The sequence below is a fragment of the Guillardia theta genome (genome assembly GCF_000315625.1).
Source record: "Guillardia theta CCMP2712 unplaced genomic scaffold GUITHscaffold_90, whole genome shotgun sequence".
NCBI lineage: Eukaryota > Cryptophyceae > Pyrenomonadales > Geminigeraceae > Guillardia > Guillardia theta.
In genome coordinates this window covers 86,170-103,332 of record NW_005434584.1, presented here as the reverse complement: position 1 = coordinate 103,332, position 17,163 = coordinate 86,170, and the positions used below count along the sequence as shown (strand labels likewise).

General features: G+C 53.7%; 3 protein-coding genes across 3 annotated transcripts in view; 2 read left to right on the top strand and 1 right to left on the bottom strand.

Moving 5' to 3' along the window:
* GUITHDRAFT_158551 (hypothetical protein) overlaps window positions 1-724 on the bottom strand; it is a gene marked incomplete at both ends in the record, with an annotated part of 1,020 nt that extends 296 nt beyond the window's left edge. The window contains 3 exons of the mRNA XM_005824766.1: window positions 59-118; window positions 161-355; window positions 565-724. Coding sequence (XP_005824823.1) covers window positions 59-118; window positions 161-355; window positions 565-724 — 415 coding nt within the window. The remainder of the gene's footprint in view (window positions 1-58; window positions 119-160; window positions 356-564) is intronic.
* Window positions 725-1,837: 1,113 nt separating this feature from the next.
* On the top strand, window positions 1,838-3,883 carry GUITHDRAFT_115982 (hypothetical protein; the record flags this gene model as incomplete). Its single annotated transcript, XM_005824765.1, has 3 exons — window positions 1,838-1,946; window positions 2,001-3,667; window positions 3,791-3,883. The coding sequence occupies 3 exons, from the start codon at window positions 1,838-1,840 to the stop codon at window positions 3,881-3,883; spliced, it is 1,869 nt and encodes a 622-aa protein (XP_005824822.1).
* A 1,331-nt stretch (window positions 3,884-5,214) lies between these two features.
* Window positions 5,215-16,271, top strand: GUITHDRAFT_115981 (hypothetical protein; the record flags this gene model as incomplete). Its single annotated transcript, XM_005824764.1, has 2 exons — window positions 5,215-16,089; window positions 16,227-16,271. 2 exons carry the CDS (start codon window positions 5,215-5,217, stop codon window positions 16,269-16,271), a joined length of 10,920 nt encoding a protein of 3,639 aa, XP_005824821.1.
* Window positions 16,272-17,163: the final 892 nt, after the last annotated feature.

Sequence of the window (17,163 nt, the reverse complement as noted above, 5' to 3'; positions counted from 1 at the left end):
GAGGGAGGGAGGGAGGGAGGGAGGGCCCAAAGATGAATTCGAACTAGAAGCGCATTACCATCTTGTTTCTTCCACATGGATGCAGCAAGAGAGTTGAGAGGGCTGTCGTTGTTAGGCTCTGCATGGCACGTCATCTAAAGGGCAGGGAGGGGGAGAATACCTCCAAGAAGAGAGCGGAGTGAAAGGAGCGTCGTCCTGACGTCATACACCGCCGACCACTTGTCTTGGAGGATGTCAAGGCAGATGCTGCCGTAGACATCGACGTTGGGATGGAAGCAAGGAGTGATGAACTTGACGGTCGGAGGAGCACAAGGATAGTTGGACGGGAAGACGAGAGAGAGCTCATAAGCAAGCCCTGCAAGCCTCGTCACCGAAAGGATACAATGTCAAGAGAGGAGGACGTAAAAGATTGAGCATGGAGTAAGAGTAAGGAGTCAAAAGGAGTAAGGAGTAAGGAGCAGAGGAGCAGAGGAGGAGCAGAGAGTGAGGAGGAGCAGAGAGTGAGGAGGAGCAGGAGTTGGTACAGGGCAAAGTGATGTCAAAGAGAGGGAGGTAGAGACATACCCTCATATGGCGTCCCTTCGGTTCCTTGAATAGTCGCCTTCCAGTTCAAGATGTTGTCTACGTCAGGAAATGCTGAGATTCCTTCGTCTTGACTCATCATGAGGGTCATGAGCTCCTTCTGCAGTCTCTTGCAAGCGTTTGCTGAATCTCCCGAAGCCATGGCAGCCATTACGAGGAGTTGAAAATAGAGATGCTAATAAACACTGAGGAGAAAAAATATTTCAGCTGTGTTCGCAATGACATGAGATTGTTAGTTGGTTCCTTGAGACAAATTTCGTCATTTTGATACAGGTGATTTTTCGTCATGTAGATACAGATGATACTTGGTCATGTTAATACAGATGATGGGTTTGATGTTAGCAAGAATGACGTCTACAGTTGTGAAAATGGACAAGCTTGACACATGAGGACTCATCAAAGAACTGACTGCCACACAAGGTTAGACGTTATTGGAGGGAGTTTACAAGGCTCTGAAGAAGATATGGCGGAGCTTTCATGGATGGATGGATGGATGGATGGATGGATGGATGGATGGATGGATGGATGCCGTTGACAAGACCTTTCGGACAAGACCTTTCGGGCAGGGGAGAGCGTTGAAGGGATGCCACCTGCAAGCTTAACGGGACAGAGAGAAATTGGAAGTAGGGTGAGAGAATGAAACGATATCAAGGACAGGAAGAGAGCAGAAGACAGGAGGAAGCACGAGGGAGAGGGAAGAGAGATGCGAGGTATTGTGATGAATAATGAGCACAGTAGTACTACATGTACGTGTGCATGTCACGTCTCGATTTTCAAATTCCAACCACCAAAAGCGCAACCGAACTTTGGGAGGCGTGTAAAGATGAAACCGAATCGTAACGGTACGATTGATCAACGGTTGTGCAACGGAACAAGAATACAAAATAACGGATGTAACTGGAAAATCGCCGACTCTTCGGAATGATGTCGCTCCAATCTAACATGGAGGGAGGAGGAGAGGAGGAGAGGAGGAGAGATGGGGAATGATGGGGCTGATAGCCATGGAACTGAGCTGACATTCTTGGGATGAAGTCTTGTGTTTCATTTCCATGTTATCATGTTTGCCATCTTCATATAGACTCTCTCTTGAATTGTTCTTCCTTCTCCTATGATTGGTTGATATCTTTCATCATCTCTTCTCGTCTATGTCATTGGCATTTTCTTCATCATAGGCCATGATGTTTGAAGCTCGTGCTGATCCTGCTTGTGTCAGGGGGGAGCGGGGATGCCTTCATGGGGAGGGCTGGGCAGGCAGATGCCTGGAGGCTTAGCGCCCTTGGTGGTGGCTGCCTCTGTTGTTCTCGTCCTCGTCGTCTCGCAGATCTCAAGTCTTGATGCTGCTTCCTCCCTCCTGCAGTTCGCTGGTACGAATGCTCTGCGCTTGCAGCCTTGGCAAGGTGAGGGTGACGATGTGCTAGGCTACTACCGGCGTCCAGTAGGCGTTCGGCCTGTGCCGGTCATGAGCGCGCGGGATCTGGCGCTGCTTCAGAGAAGTTACATGGCGTACAAGACTGCGATCGAGAACGCGAGGGCGACAGAGGCGGAGATCCGGAGGCTCATGACCTCTTACAAAAAGTTTCACCGGACTAGGATCGACCAGGATGACAGCCCTCTACAAGTGTATCAGCAGAGAATCACGCCGGTAAGGATCCGTTACGTCCGTCAGCTTGTTCGGCCTGCTGCTGCTGTCGATCGCATCGCTGCCCAGGCATGGGAGGAAAGCCATGCTCTACTGAAGAAGTTGCATGCTGAGATAGAAGAGGAGCAGGACAAGCTGGCAAACATGAACAAGCAGACCCAGAATCTTGCTGAACAGCATGAGGAGATCAGACAGTCTCTTTCAAACTTGCTCTTCTCTTCTCGATCGACTGCTCAGCAGATGGAGAACCTTCGCGACATATACGCTAAACAGGTTTCGAAGGTTCAGGGCGAGCTGCGAGATGCCGAGCAAGAGCGACAGAAGGCTGTGGAAGCCGCGAGGAAGAGAAGCGACGTGGCTTGGGGAGTCAAAGCTCGGCTGACGGACCAGCTTGCTCGCGCCATTGCATCTTCCAACCACTACGATCTCGAGGTCGAGCAAGCCAAGGCGTACAAGAGCCTGATGCGCAGTCAAGCTGGACGAGCGGCCGGTGAAGCTCAAAAGGCGAAGAAGCAGTTGGAGGCAGCGAGAGAGTCGGCAGCCAAGGCTCGCGAGGAGGAGGATGAGGCAGTTGCTCATCGCAGAGTAGATGAGGTGAAAGCCAAGGCGATCCAACGAGCAACGTGGAGGCGAGACGTCGCTGGCGAGAGCCTAGCGAGGGCCAAGGCGAAGCTCATGGAAACTTCCATGTCGGCAAAGGTGCAGGTGGCGATGGCCGATGAGGCTAAGGAGGATGCCAAGAAGGCTGCAGAGGAGGCGGAGCGAGCGAAACAAGCCTACCAAGATCGCAGAGCTGCTCTCGTTCACAAGGAAGAAGAGATCATAGACGCCAAGCTGTATGCGCAAGAAGCGGCAGCAGAGGAGGAGCTTTATGGCAGGAAATTGGCAGAGGCCCAGGCAGACCTGGAGAGGGTGATGATGGCTCGAGAGGAGGCGGTGAACGCATCCCGAGGAGGGCAGGAGGCGGTAGGGATGGCGGCTCAGGAGACGAGCTTGGCGATGGCCCAGGCCGAGTGGAAGGCGAAGGCGCTGGAAGCTGAGATAAGCGCCCTGGAGAAGGAGGTGGAGGAGAGCAGAGCAGAGATGCAGAAATCTGCTGCCAAGGCCCACGGAGCAGAGGAGGAGAGTGCGGAGATGCAGAAGAGGAAGGAGGACCTGCTCGAACAGAAAATCTTCTCCAACGCTTCCGCTGCAGCTGCCGTCAACGAGTTGTCTCTGGAGGAAGAGAAATCCTTGGCGCTGCTGCAGAGGGCGGAGCGAGTGGAGGAGGAGGCGGCGGGGAAGAAGGGAAGTGCAGAGGCTCTTTTGAAGACGGTCGATGGCCTTGCTGGCCTTGCCCGACACGCTGCTGCAGCTGCGCAGCCACCCATGGCGTTTGTGGCTCCTCCTGTCGCCCAGGCGTCTGGGAAGCAGACTATAGACATCCATGTCATCCCGCATGCGCCGGTGAGAGGAGGGAAGGGAGGGGGAAGGAAGGAAGAGGAGAGGAGGGAGGGGAAGGAAGAGGAGAGGAGGGAAGGGGGGAGGGGAGGGTGGGAAAGAGGGAGGAAGGAAGTGACTTTGGGGCAGGTGCTCGGGCCGATGGGAGAGGAGGGGATGTTTGCCTTCGACTCTACGGACAACGGATCCAAGAAGCTGAGAAAGGCCGGACTAAACGTGTAGTCAACTACTGCTGGGGTTCTCCTCTTAAAACATTAGATGAGTTTGTGACATGGTCCTGCCTGGGTCAAAGTAGCCTTCTATTCTTCGGAGGAGAGGAAGAGAATAGAAGGAGGAGGAGGAGAAGGGGGGAGGGGGAAGGGGGAGGGAGGAGAGAAAGGAGGGAGGACGGAGGGAACAAACTTCTGTCACTCAGAAACTACTCTTACAGCTTTAGAGAGAAAAGAAGGGATAGTAGATAAGAAGGGTAGTGGAAAGGGGAAAATGGGAAGAGGGAACAGAGAAACGTCTTCCTCGTTCTATCCGGACCATCGAATCTTAGTTGAGAGGTCAGACGGCAACAGTAGACTCACTGCCGAATAGAGTGAAGTTCACAGACTGATTTGAGCACCTCAAGTGTGTTCATTTGCCCGAGATGAGTTGATATCACCTCCCGTGGGTGGTTACGCTCCGGCGGTCTAAATGAAATGAGGTAGCATGAGGGAGAAGAAGAATACAAGACACGACATGACAAGACTGAGACAAGAAGACAAGAGAAGGACAAGAGAACCGAGGGATAAAATATGAGGCTGATAGCCATTGAACTGACTCACCGAGTCACCGTTTTCCCCACCACTGACTTCGAGTGAAGAAGGCGATTGATCGCCCTAAAATCCACTTTGAGTCCATGTCCGCCTCACTGTCAGCTTCTGCCGAGACTCGGGGCCTGCCGGGGGCGGCCGGCTAGTGTCAAAGGACAATTGCCGAGAGTTTTTACTACTATCTCGAGGCTGTAAGGGTGTACGAGGAGCTTTTACTCAACCCGGGGGCCGCCAGGAGCGAACTTGCTCGAGGAAGAGGCCAGCGGTGCTGAACTGATCGGCTATTGCTGGCCGCTATATTTTGTACCGGAAGCAAGTGAAGGTGATCCAATAAACCATAAAAACTTGGAGCTCTTCGTAATAAACATGCATCGATCCGATAAATCTTTATTACGTGGAAAAACAGACCAATTCCAATCTTTCCGCAAAATCAAAGTTGGCGGTGGATTATCTTGAGTACCCCTGGTGTCCTCTGACATTGGATCGTCGAAGAGGAGGGTACATGTTGTTTTCGTATGACAACCTCAAGTTTTTTGAAGCCCTGTGAAGGGCCGCTTTGCTCAGCGGGTATGCAAGGCATGATGCAGGTGAGGGTGAGAAAGTTGATGATCGATGCTTGTTCGCAAGTGACATCACTGCTGACAGATGCAGATGTCGGTATGGCTGCTTCTTGCTTGCTGCTCGGTAGCTGTACATGCCGATCGGCAAACATTCACTGTCGGATCAACCACCACGGTTGGAACCATAGCCGAGATGGCTCAACTCCACTTCGACCATGGCGTGAAGGATCTCAAGGCGACCAACTTCAAGATCTACTGGGGTCAGCTTGGAAACACCCTGACCAAGTCCAAGCAGACCAGCATTCTGTCTCCTGGGCATGTGGTCGAAGTTTACATGCCCGGCTTCACCGGAGGGTCGAACTTCTTCGGTGCATCACGTGGAAGCACTGAGAGCACTGAGAGCACGATCAGCTGGATGTCGCAGCAGAACAGCATTGTGATCTCTCAGTCTGTACAGGAGCCCTGGCAACAAGCCATCTCGAGCGACCTGTCACTGTCTGTGAGTGGCCCAGGAGCAGTTGGATGCATGGGAATCGTAGGCGATGTGTCATCGAACGCTTTCGACCTGAAGCAGCTCCGGGCGAATGTGTTTGACTACTGTGAGTGGAACGCTCAGCGAGAGATGCTGCGTCTGAGGCTGAGCAGCAATGCGCCTAGCACCGTGACAGGAGTCTTCATCAGCAAAGTGAGCATGTATCTCAACTATGACACATCATCCAAGCAGAACGGTCTGGGACCTCTGCCGCCTCTCGGAGGCATCAACGAGGAGTGGCATCAGATGGCCTTCGTGTCTGTCTACGAGAAGCCTGCAACCACATCGTCTGACTGCACCGGAGTGAGTCTTTCCGCCTTTGCCAGTACCACCTGCAGCACAGCAAACCTCGTGTACCAAGTACCGTTTGACAAGTACAAGTCACAACGCTTCGGCTCAGACAGGCCAAGACTTCCGGTGAGGAAGGAGGCTGGAGCTATCGGAGTGACCAAGAACCCCACGTTCGTGTATGCTGCCGCTGCAGGGAACACAGACGGTATCAACCAAGCCGTGTGCATCACTGTTACGATCGTACCATCCATGACCATCTACTCGTCTCCGACATCATCTACTCCCACAACTTTGACGATCTCCGGGTTGACAGGGTCTAGTACACCAGATCAAGTGACAGCCTTGTATCAGAACAAATGTCAATGTGAAAGCACTCAAGCAGGGCTCTTCCCAAGCATGTTCCAGTCTATCAGCTACGGAAACCAGATTGGAAAAGCCGACTTTGTCCAAGGGGCGGGCACCTTGACCTTTCAGCTCTTGCCAGGCATGTACATTCAAGCAGGAGAGGTTGTCATCTTCTCGTTTCAGCTGAAGACACCGGGAACAGTGTCAGCAGCATCGAAGCCCATCTCTATCTCGATGTCGGGCAAGTATTGCCAGATCTCTGACTTCTGCACGGGATCTACCGGACAGTCCATCACGCTCAACCCGATCACTTTCAGTCCCTCGACGAAGATTCTCCAGGCGGTCGGAAACAAGATCGGGGCAAGGATGTTCCAGAGCTCGTCTGACACAGGCTCCTTGTCGAACATGTTTGTGACTCTGTCTCCCAACTTCGATATCCAGACTTCTTCCATCTTGACCTTCACTGGTCTGTGCGGGACTCAGGAGTCTGGTACCAAGGTAAACATGGTGGGTAACAGGTTTGCTGGAGGCAATCCTTTGACGGACAAGTGCTCCAGCTCGTCTTATCCGACGGAGGTTGACATTGGAGATCCAAGTTTTGGATACACCGGGTCGACGATGGACTGGAGCCAGTCGTCAGGGACCCTGAAGCTGACCCTGACCCAGGCTCTGGCCGCGCGAGGTGACTATGCCTTCGCGTGGAGCTGGAGGGTATCGGATAGGGAGAACTCGGCCTGTACGATGACAGTGTCGTTGACGACTGGGCCGAACCAGGTTCAGAATGAGGCTGTCACGAACCTCGGAGGATCAGTGGGTCTTGTTGAGAAGCCGTCGTTTACCAAGTACAAGATCGGACAGGTTACCACTCGACCGGACGTGACAAACTACATCTGTGTGACTCTGAAGACCAACTTCAACCTTCAAACATACTTGAATGCAGGCCAGTACAATGAAGCAACCATCACCCTGTCCGGCCTGTCAGGCAGCCAGGCGCAGGACAACTCCAACCCGGACATTGACAACTGCCCATCTTACGACTGGAACACTCACTCGCTTGTGACACCATCAAAGGCCAGCACTGCATACTTCACCAGCGCTCTCACTGCTGGAGAAGTCAACAAGGTTGCAAACTTCGCAGCTGGCATAGCCAAGCTTGTATTGAACCCAGCTCAGAATCTCCCCTCAGGCCATGAGATCAAGTTCGCAATTCCTCTCAAGAACTCCAAGGTCGCGCAGCCTTGCCAGACGGTCACATTGACGTTGAATGCCCTGTATCAGAGCCAGAACAGCCAGGTATCATACACGACGACGCAGACTGTGCAGATGGTTGTATCCCCTGTGAATCGCGCCTTGCAAGATGGAGAGATGGATGGGGATGCCTGTCCCTTGAAGGTCTACGACAAGGGCTTCTTGACCCGGTTGATCACCCAGCAGACGCCTCTGATCCAAGAGAACAACGTACTGACCATTTCTCTCCGCTCGAATGTTGATCTTGGTTTGAATGGGTACGGTGCAACCATCACCATTGCGGGCTTGACGGGAACAGACACCACGCAGACATCTCTGACTGCACTATCACCGGCGTCAACAGACTACTACTCTCCGATCATCCAGAAGACTGAGTGGTCTCAGTCGAACGGTCAGATGATCATTCACCTTCCTTCATCTTCCACTTGTCAGATGCCCATCAAGGGAATAACGACCCACTGTATGATGGCTGGCTGGACCTATGTGCTTCAATATGCCTTCGTGAATGGCAAGACGCCGCAGTCAAATCCGACTGTGTCGATCTCAGCTTCGTTTGCCAGCGGCGAGCAGACCAACTCGCAGACGGCAACGCTTCCGCTTTCCAGCTACAAGAACCCTCTCTTCTTGACGAGCAACCTGTTCAACAAGTACGACATCGGCCAGTTGTATCCTGCGCCAGGTGCAGTCAATCCTGTCTGTGTTACCCTGAGGCCGAACAAGAACATTATCAAACAGACCAAGTTTACGTTGACTGGGCTGCCGATGTTCACGTCCACGTCCACAGTTGACTTTTACGATGAATATGGAATCAGCCCGCTCTCAAGCACGTCGCTGAGCGGATACTTTACAACGATCTCGGGTAACAACATCGCGAACAAAGCAGATTACAACAACGGAAACGGTGAGATCCAGTTCCAGTTTGTGACCCAGACGCTGGTGCTTGGAACCAAGTACAAGTTCTGCTTCCGTATGATCAACCCGAACTCTGCCTACAAGAACGGAGGATCGTGTCCATCGGTGTCGTTGCTTGTCAGCTCCAGTGACGCGCCGAGTGCAGCGCCTGGAGTGCAGACGTACACAATGAAGCAGGACACGGGCAAGAGAGTGTACGGATATCCATCGGTGCTGTCAAGCTGCGCGGGCTACATTGTGGACCCCTCGTTCCCGCATGCGACCATTCGATCCAGCTCCAACGTGACCTCAAACACTGTGTGGATGACAGTGGAGCTACAGCCCAACTACGCCTTGACTACCAGCCAGGCGGTGACGGTCTCATCGCTGACTGGCTTCATTGCCTCTCCTGACACCTTCCCCTGCTGGATCAGCAGGAATGGCGAGTATGTCAACGTGGCTTCGAACGCGGTCAGTGGAAACATCCATGGTGCCGACTTCGCTTCTACATGTACGTTCAAGCATAACGAGTTCAAGATGACTTACCAGCAGTCGCCCAACCTGCCTGTGTACAACCCTTACTTCAACGTCAACGCGATGAGATCGAACGGCATCTGCGAGATTGTTGCGCTGTCAGGAGGGTCTGGGTACACTGTGCCGCCTAGTGTTGTGATTTGTGGGTCTGAGTTTTACAAGAACTCAGTTTGCTCTGGAGGCAATGTGATGTACGGGGTCGGACAGGGAGCAACTGCCACTGCAACGATCTCGGGTGGCGCGGTCACTGCAATCACCATCACCGACCCTGGACATGGATACTACCTCACACCTGTGGTCATCATCTCACCTGCAGCAACTGAGACTGGAACTATCACTGCAGCAAAGGCGCAGGCTTATCTGTACGACAGGGGCGTCTACACGGTGCAGTTTCAGATTCAGAACCCGAGCTCGGAGCAGTCGGCTCTCGCTCTGTCCATTCAGGCTACGTCCAACTTCCCATCGCAAGCAATTGTGTCGGGATCGCAGACCAGCGGGTTGCAGATGACTGCGTCCTCTTCGGATGTCGTGCTCAACATCGTGCCGCAGACCCGCTTGTTTGCGGGCGACTCCTTGTTTGTCAACCTTCCTGCCTACGAGGTGGAGGAGTCCGGGCCTCTGTTTGGAGTGCAGTCATCTAACTCGGCGTTCGAGACCTTCACCTCGCAGCTGGAGTGGGAGTTGTTTGGCAGCTCCGAGGACAGGGCTAGGGCCTACTTGTCCAAGGGGTACATTGCCGATGGTAACAGGCATCGATCGGGTGATGCGGACGTGGACGGAGTGTTTGTGTTGTCACCTTCTGATGACGGCTACAAGAAGAACAAGGACCTCTGCTGGAGCCACAAGCAGTGCCCTTGGGGAGCGTCGGACTACGACGTCGGAGGGCAGTCGTCTTACACGCTGTCGAAGGTTCGGTTCGCGGGACCAAGCCCTCTGGGGTACACGCATGAGGCTTGCTACACGGCTGGCTTGTCTGCATCGGCATCGGACTACGTTGGTATGCAGATCTCGTGCAGGAACAACGCTTTTACAGCAGCAGCAAGCGGGTCATCTGTGACCGCCATCAAGGTCAAGTCTGCAGGGCTGTACACCGTGACTGTGCAGGCATCTGCTCAGACCGTGACGATCTCGCAATCAGATGCTGGTGCTGCTAGCTCTGCTTCAGCCTCGATCTCTTATCAGGTGGCCCAGCTCTCGCTCAACGCTGTGACTCTGGAGAACTGTCAGAGCATCACATTCACTGCAGCTGCTGGAACTCAGTTGATCGCTGCCAGCGCCCAGGTCGTGATGTCAGTCGTTGCTTCTACATCCGCACCCGCGTACAGAGTCGAGATCACCAATCCCGGGTTGTACACGAGCTTTCCTACTGCAACTTGTACTGGAACCACCCCCCCCACCCTCAACCTGTTCATGTCGGTAGCCACAGTCAGCGTAACCAGCCAGGGCAGCGGGTACGTGACCATCCCATCAGTGTTCTTGTCGGCCGCGCCTACTGGGGTTACTCAGACGACAGCACCAGTGTTTGAAGTGATCATGTCTACGGCCAACCAGAATATTATCACCCAGACGATACTCGATTACAACCCGTACTACTCGCCGACCCCTTGCTTCCTTGTGGGGCAGGAGTTCCCATCGTCTTTCTTGAGCGACTGTAGCATCCATGTGAAGGAGAACGTTGGCCGATACACAGGAATGACCGCCATGATCGGGTCCAACGAGTACTTGATCAAGCAGGGAGCAGGAGGCGTGTACTGGGTGGTCGACTCGAACGGCAACAAGCCACGGAACGTCGACATAGCCAACAAGCCCTACACCATCTACACCCAGTTGGAGCTGATCGTTGCCAAGAGCGCGAGGGTGGAGCCTGGCGAGTCTGTGTCGATCACCATACCTGGGTACAGGTTCAAGTCCTATCCCAAGAACGTCAATGCTTACATCACTCGATCCACCGACGACGCTTCCAAGACTATCGCGGAGAGGACGAGGTACTACTTTGCAACCACGCTGCCGGTCAAGAGCTCGTACGTGAAGGGATACGGAGTGACGGGGATGGTCATAACCGGCGGAACGCTCGCAGGAGACTGCAGCATCAAGTATGTGGATGGTCCTCAGAGCATGGGAGGAAACAAGCCGGAGGTACGATTTATCTCTGGGGCCACGTCCAAGTTTGAGATCACTTACGCGGGGAGCGGATACACGTCTCCTCCTCGCTTCATCGGTCAGTGTGTGACCAGCACGGGGACGACGACCTACTTCAACGGAGTCTTCTTGTTGTCGGGAAATTCAGGCGTACGACGCGTTGAGGTTGCAGTACAAGGAAACAACTGCCCCTCAGGAACCACTGTCAATATCGAGTCTCCGAACCCATCCGGATCATACATTGATGGCCTGACGGGGTTGACCTATGCAGGCCAGCAAGCCTCAGCCATTGTGTTGCTGAATGGAAACAGCGTGTCTCAGGTGGTACTCCAGAACGGAGGTAGCGGATACATATCAGCTCCTTTGGTTACTTTTCCGGCTACGTGCAATGCTCAGGCGCAGGCGTACATCTCCCAGAACTTCTCGTCGAGCATTGCGATGAGGTACGAAACAGGCAACACCTTCTTGTATGAATGGAACAGAGAGCAGACTGACACCTTGACGGGCCTGTACTCGTCTGAGTTCTCGTCTGTCTCCTTGTTTTCTCTCGAGACGGCGGCGAGCGGGTCAGCCGAGATGAACTCTGGTTACGTGGCATCGATTGCCATTACCAAGTCTGGTACAACCTGCACGAGCCCGACGATCACCGTGTCCGCGTCCGGGGTGTCAGCAGCTGCGCAAGCGAAGGCAGTACCTGTCACAGCGGCCAACATCCTGCAATCCATCAACGTGACATACGGAGGGTATGGATACACGTCAGCACCATCGGTGACCATCACAGGTTGCGGGGCTGCGACTGCAAAGGCCTTCTTGAGCTACTCGAACGTGGATGTGCTTGTGGGGGGATCAACCTCGTTCTCTAGCTACAGAGGAATGCGACCACTCCAAGTGACGCAGTCGTCTGCCAACTCGTACAAGACTGTCAACCCGGTCACGTCAGCCATGGACTCCCCGGTGCTGGTCGGATTCAACGAAGCCTGCTCCAATGGTAAGACCGAGGCATATCAGCGAGAGCAGTCTACCTACAAGAACTCGCGTGTCACCGGAGTGACCATGTCAAGCGCTGGAGCAGGATACACCTTCAAAGGCACCACCGTGACCTTCTCTGCCTCGCCGCTGGGCTCCTCCAACATGTACGCGACCGCCAAGGGTGTACCGACGTGGTCGTTCCCTCCTACAACCACCTCCTCTGGGGGCACTACAAACCTGAACACGAACGTCTTGCTGTACAAGGGGGCTGCCCTGTCGACAGCGACCGGGTGCGACAACATCGTCTTGATGTTCTCCTACCCCGAGAGGGCCGGAGGAGCACAGCTTCAGATCCAGATCAACAGCGCCGCATCGAGGACCTCTCAGGTCATTCAGCAAGGAACGGGCTATGCCTCGATCCCGTACGTGTACGACATCAAGTTCAACTCCAACAATGGCCAAACCTTCTTGAAGGATGGATACACGGGCACCAACGGGAACTGCGTTCCCCAGTACTTTGCAATCGACGTCACTCGGCTCACCAATCTCGCATCGGGCGTTGGGTTGGTCATCGACGGCGTGTACATGACTCAGGGGGGATACGGGTACGACACTGCTCCCACTGTTACATTTGACTGCAAGTCCTGCACCATCACCTCACAGGCCGTGGCCACAGCTACTCTCGAGAGCGGATGCTTCAATGGTCAGTGCACTCAGCCATCCTACGCCAACGCCTTCTTCTCTCCTGTCAACAGAAACAACCTCCAGGTCTGCCAAGCGACCAACCCGGGAGCCAACGACTACCGCACGCGCAAGACGCTTCAGATGCGTGTATCCTCGGGTCAGTCTGGCATCCAGTACTCGTCGTCGACGGCGTACGCGGCGAGAAGGAACCGAGGCTTCATGGCATCGACTGGATCGCTGAACTTCTACGTCTCATCTCAGAACCTCCTGTCAGCCATGTGCACACCACCTCAGGTAGTCGTAGAGCCTCCGACGTCCATGTCGGGTGTCGCCGCACAGGTCGAGCTTGTCGTCGAGAGCACGAGGGCAGACAGCTATCTCTCTCAGAGTCCAGCCACAGCCGCTGATCTTCCGGCACAGGCCGCACAGTACAAGCTTGCTGTCCGCACTGTCAACCCGGGCTCGGGATACATCACTGCTCCCACTGTCTCCTTTGTGAGCGTTGGGAGCACCCCATGCTCTACGACTGGCCTGGTGGTCGCAGCGGAACTGCAGGGAGGCATGTCAGTCTCGACTGTGCAGACAGCTGCTGCTCCGTTGTACATCTGCCCAGCACAGACGTATTACCTCAACCCCACTACCATGACTCTCTCCACCACTCAGACTCAGGGGGCTGCGACCATCACCTGGGATCGTAAGGCCAATGCCCCATACGTGGTTGACGGCGGCTACGGGTACTCGTACGGCACCCAGCCTGTGACTCTCTCGTGGGCATCGTGCGGGGCGACTACAGTGGTGATCTTCTTCGAGGACAGCAAGTCCCTGGACGGCCTTGCGCCGTACCCGTCGTTCTGGCCGGGAGACATGTCGGTGGATCAGTCTACCTGGAGGAATCATGCGGGAGAGATCACGGGCGTTGACTTCATGTACGAGTCTAAGCACTTCTATTCCAACCCGACGGTACCGACGCCTCAGACCTTCTTGAACGTGAACATCGCGGCTCGAAGCCTGAAGCAGGCTGGCTTGTTCTCATCGAGATCTAACGATGTGCGGGCAGCAGCCAGTATCTCATTCGCCGTGGAGGACGCCTCCTCTTTCAAGGCAGGAGATTTGATCTTGATTGATAGCGAGATCTTCAAGATTGGAACGGTGACCGGCAACACGATCACTGTGAGCGAAAGAGCGCTTGGAGGTACCAGCCAGTCGCAACACTTTCCCGGAGCGAGTGTCGTCTTGTTCTTTCCTGGTACGGCACTCGAGAAGGCTGTCCTGACGTCAGTTGCGGGTACGGTAGAGACGATCTATGTGGCATCGGCAAGCGGGTTTGCCGTGGACGAATCCGTTGCAGTCGATGACGAGTTCATGCTGGTAGCGAGCGTTGACACGACCGCCAACACTCTGAGCGTGTACAGAGGATACACACAGGCGGAGGGAACCGAGACTCCGTCACATCCAGCAGCAGCCCTGGTGGGACTCTTCAACCCCAAGGCTGCAGTAGCCAAGACCTCGGCCTCCATCACAGCCACCGCCACGACTCTCCCGGTCTTCACCACCAGAGGCTTCACGGCCAACACTTACATTCAGATTGGCAACGAGATCATGCTGATCACTGCCTTGAACACGGGCTCGTTCACCATTCTCCGCGCTCAGGCTTACACTCAGGCAGCATCGCACGCGTCTGGGGCCGAGTACACGGCCGTGAGCGTCGAGACAGTCTCCCTGCTGCCCATTGCCTTGAATACTGACCTCTCGATCTCTGACACGTTGATATCGATGGGACCGAATGCGGGCAAGACAGGAACGCTGCCAGCGCAGGGCACGAACATCCTCGTGGAGCAGGAGGTGATATACGTTTTGTCTCTCAACAAGTCTGCAAGCACCATCACTGTCTCCAGGGGCCAACAAGGTACCACGGCTGCCGCGCACAATGCGAATGCGGAGATTGTGCTGTCGATCAGCGCTCAGTACCTGAGTGAGACCATCATCGGGGCGACTGGCGTGCTTCAGTCCATCTCAGGCAGCAACTCTGGCTTGTACGCACGTCCTCTCATCACCAACCCCGGCACTACTGATGCTACCCCGATGTTGTACCTCGATGGCATCGCAGTGATCAGCAGCCCATCCAAGCTTCAGAAGGCCCCTGTGCTCTCCCTCAACTACCTCGCGCCTGCCCTCACCCCCTTTGGAGTGAACCAGGACCTGATCGTTTCTTCACTGTCCTACCCTGTCATCTACAACCCGGCCAAGTACAGCACCGACCCGCTCTACTACCAGGACAGGATGGACGGATATGACTTGATGCGTCCAAACTCGCCTGTTCTTGAGAGCAGCTCCAACCGCATCAACGGAACAAGCCCGGTCTACATCCTCGACTCTTTTGGACAGATGCTGGGCGATCACGTGGTTGGTAGTGAGAGCATTGCCGTGACCCTGCAGGCTCGGACCTCAGCTATCTCCACAAACCCCGTGTTATCCTCGACTGCTTCGTCGACCTTGACAACCAAGGCATCGTACAAGGTGACTCAACAGTCTTCTAGCCTGGGCAGCGTGTGGGGGGCTCCTTCCAAGGTCTACTCGCCTTTCTTGGGCTACTCCATCAAGTCAGTGGCGGCATCTGGGGTGCAGTCACCAGCCACGCTCTCAGCACAGATTGACACCACCACAGTCACTGTATCTCTGACAGCGGCTGTCGCTTACATCACGGTAAACAGCTTCATCCGCATTGACAATGAGGTGATGAAGGTCTCGGCTGTCACTGGAAATACCCTCACGATTGTCCGCGCTCAGCGGTCAACCTACGCAACCACTCACGCTACGAACGCCAACGTGTACTCAGACTGCATCGGTCGACTCTATGCCGAGCCGAGCCTGGAGGGAGGAGAGCCGGCTATCCTCGACTTCAGTGGGACCTCGGTGACGGTGGTATCGGGAGGCAGCGGATACTTATCAAGCTCACATGTGTACGCCTGCGGGAGTGTTACGAGATGTGACTATGCTGGAGCTCAGGTCAACACCTGCTCGCTGACCTTCACTGCCAGTCTCGGGCCCGCTGTGACTGAGGTGTATCTGAACCATACGGTAGCTACGAGAGCTCTTGGAGGGCAAATGACCGGCCTCACTTCATCCAGCAGTCGATTCTTCTTGTGGAAGACCCGGCCGAGCAAAGTTTCAATGGTCGTGTCGTCTGCTGCATCAAACACTTCCAACTCCTCCAACAGCTCCACCGTTGTGGAGGCTTTGGAGACAACTCCATCTCCTACCACCAGCTCTTTTATCCATGCGGCGGATGTCACAACAACACCAGCTGGAACTGGAAAAGCAGCGTCTGAAATTCCATTGCAAGCAGCGAGCGCGAGTAACGTCGGGGTAGTAGTGGGTTGTGCGGTAGGAGGGGTGATAGGAGCAGGGCTGCTGGGGTTCTTGACTCACAAGTTCGTGAGGTACCGAGGGCGAGTCAAGGTGCAGGTAGACGAGATGACTTGATGACCGCCAAGGCTTCAATACCATGCCCAGCTCACACTCCAAGGGGAGGCCATCCGAATTTCTTCTTTCGTTCTTAAATTTCAATAAAGGTGTTCAAGGCTACCATGCTCAAGTTCTCCTCAACCTTCTCCTGATTTGTCCAACTCCTTATTTTAAAACATTGTGGATTGAAAGCAGGCTTGTTCTTGTTGGTGTTAGAGCTTTCTTGGTCTCATCAGTACATGTAGTTTGGTGTCATGAACACATTACAGACTTGAAAAGATGTGAGATCCATTCCTGTTTACGTCTCGCAAGACCGACCTTTCATGGGCTAGTATCATAAATTCAGGTTCTGACACTAGTTACGATGTTTATAGTCATGAGATTCATAGTATCATAAAATCAGGTTCTGACACTAGTTACGATGTTTATAGTCATGAGGTTCATAGTATCATGAATTCAGGTTCTGACACTAGTTACGATGTTTATAGTCATGAGTTCATAGTATCATGAATTCAGGTTCTGACACTAGTTACGATGTTTATAGTCATGAGGTTCATAGTATCATGAATTCAGGTTCTGACACTAGTTACGATGTTTATAGTCATGAGGTTCATAGTATCATGAATTCAGGTTCTGACACTAGTTACGATGTTTATAGTCATGAGGTTCATAGTATCATAAATTCAGGTTCTGACACTAGTTACGATGTTTATAGTCATGAGGTTCATAGTATCATAAATTCAGGTTCTGACATTCATTGTCTACAAAGATCGGATCAGCATTATCTCACCTCGTTGTACACCTGACGGAAGTTGCTCTATGTGCTGTCGTAGTGGCTGCACAACCCGCATGTTGTCACGAAACAGTTTGCCTCAGAGGAAAATGCTGGACACAGAAAAGGCAGCAATGCCTTGAAACACATTATTTTTGCTGTCTTTTCTTTGTTGAGTAAATATCAAGATTTTGACTATTTTTTTTTCAAATCCAGGCGAGGAGATGGCTGAACGGGAGGGAAAGAAGAGAGGGAGAGAGGAGAAGGAAAGC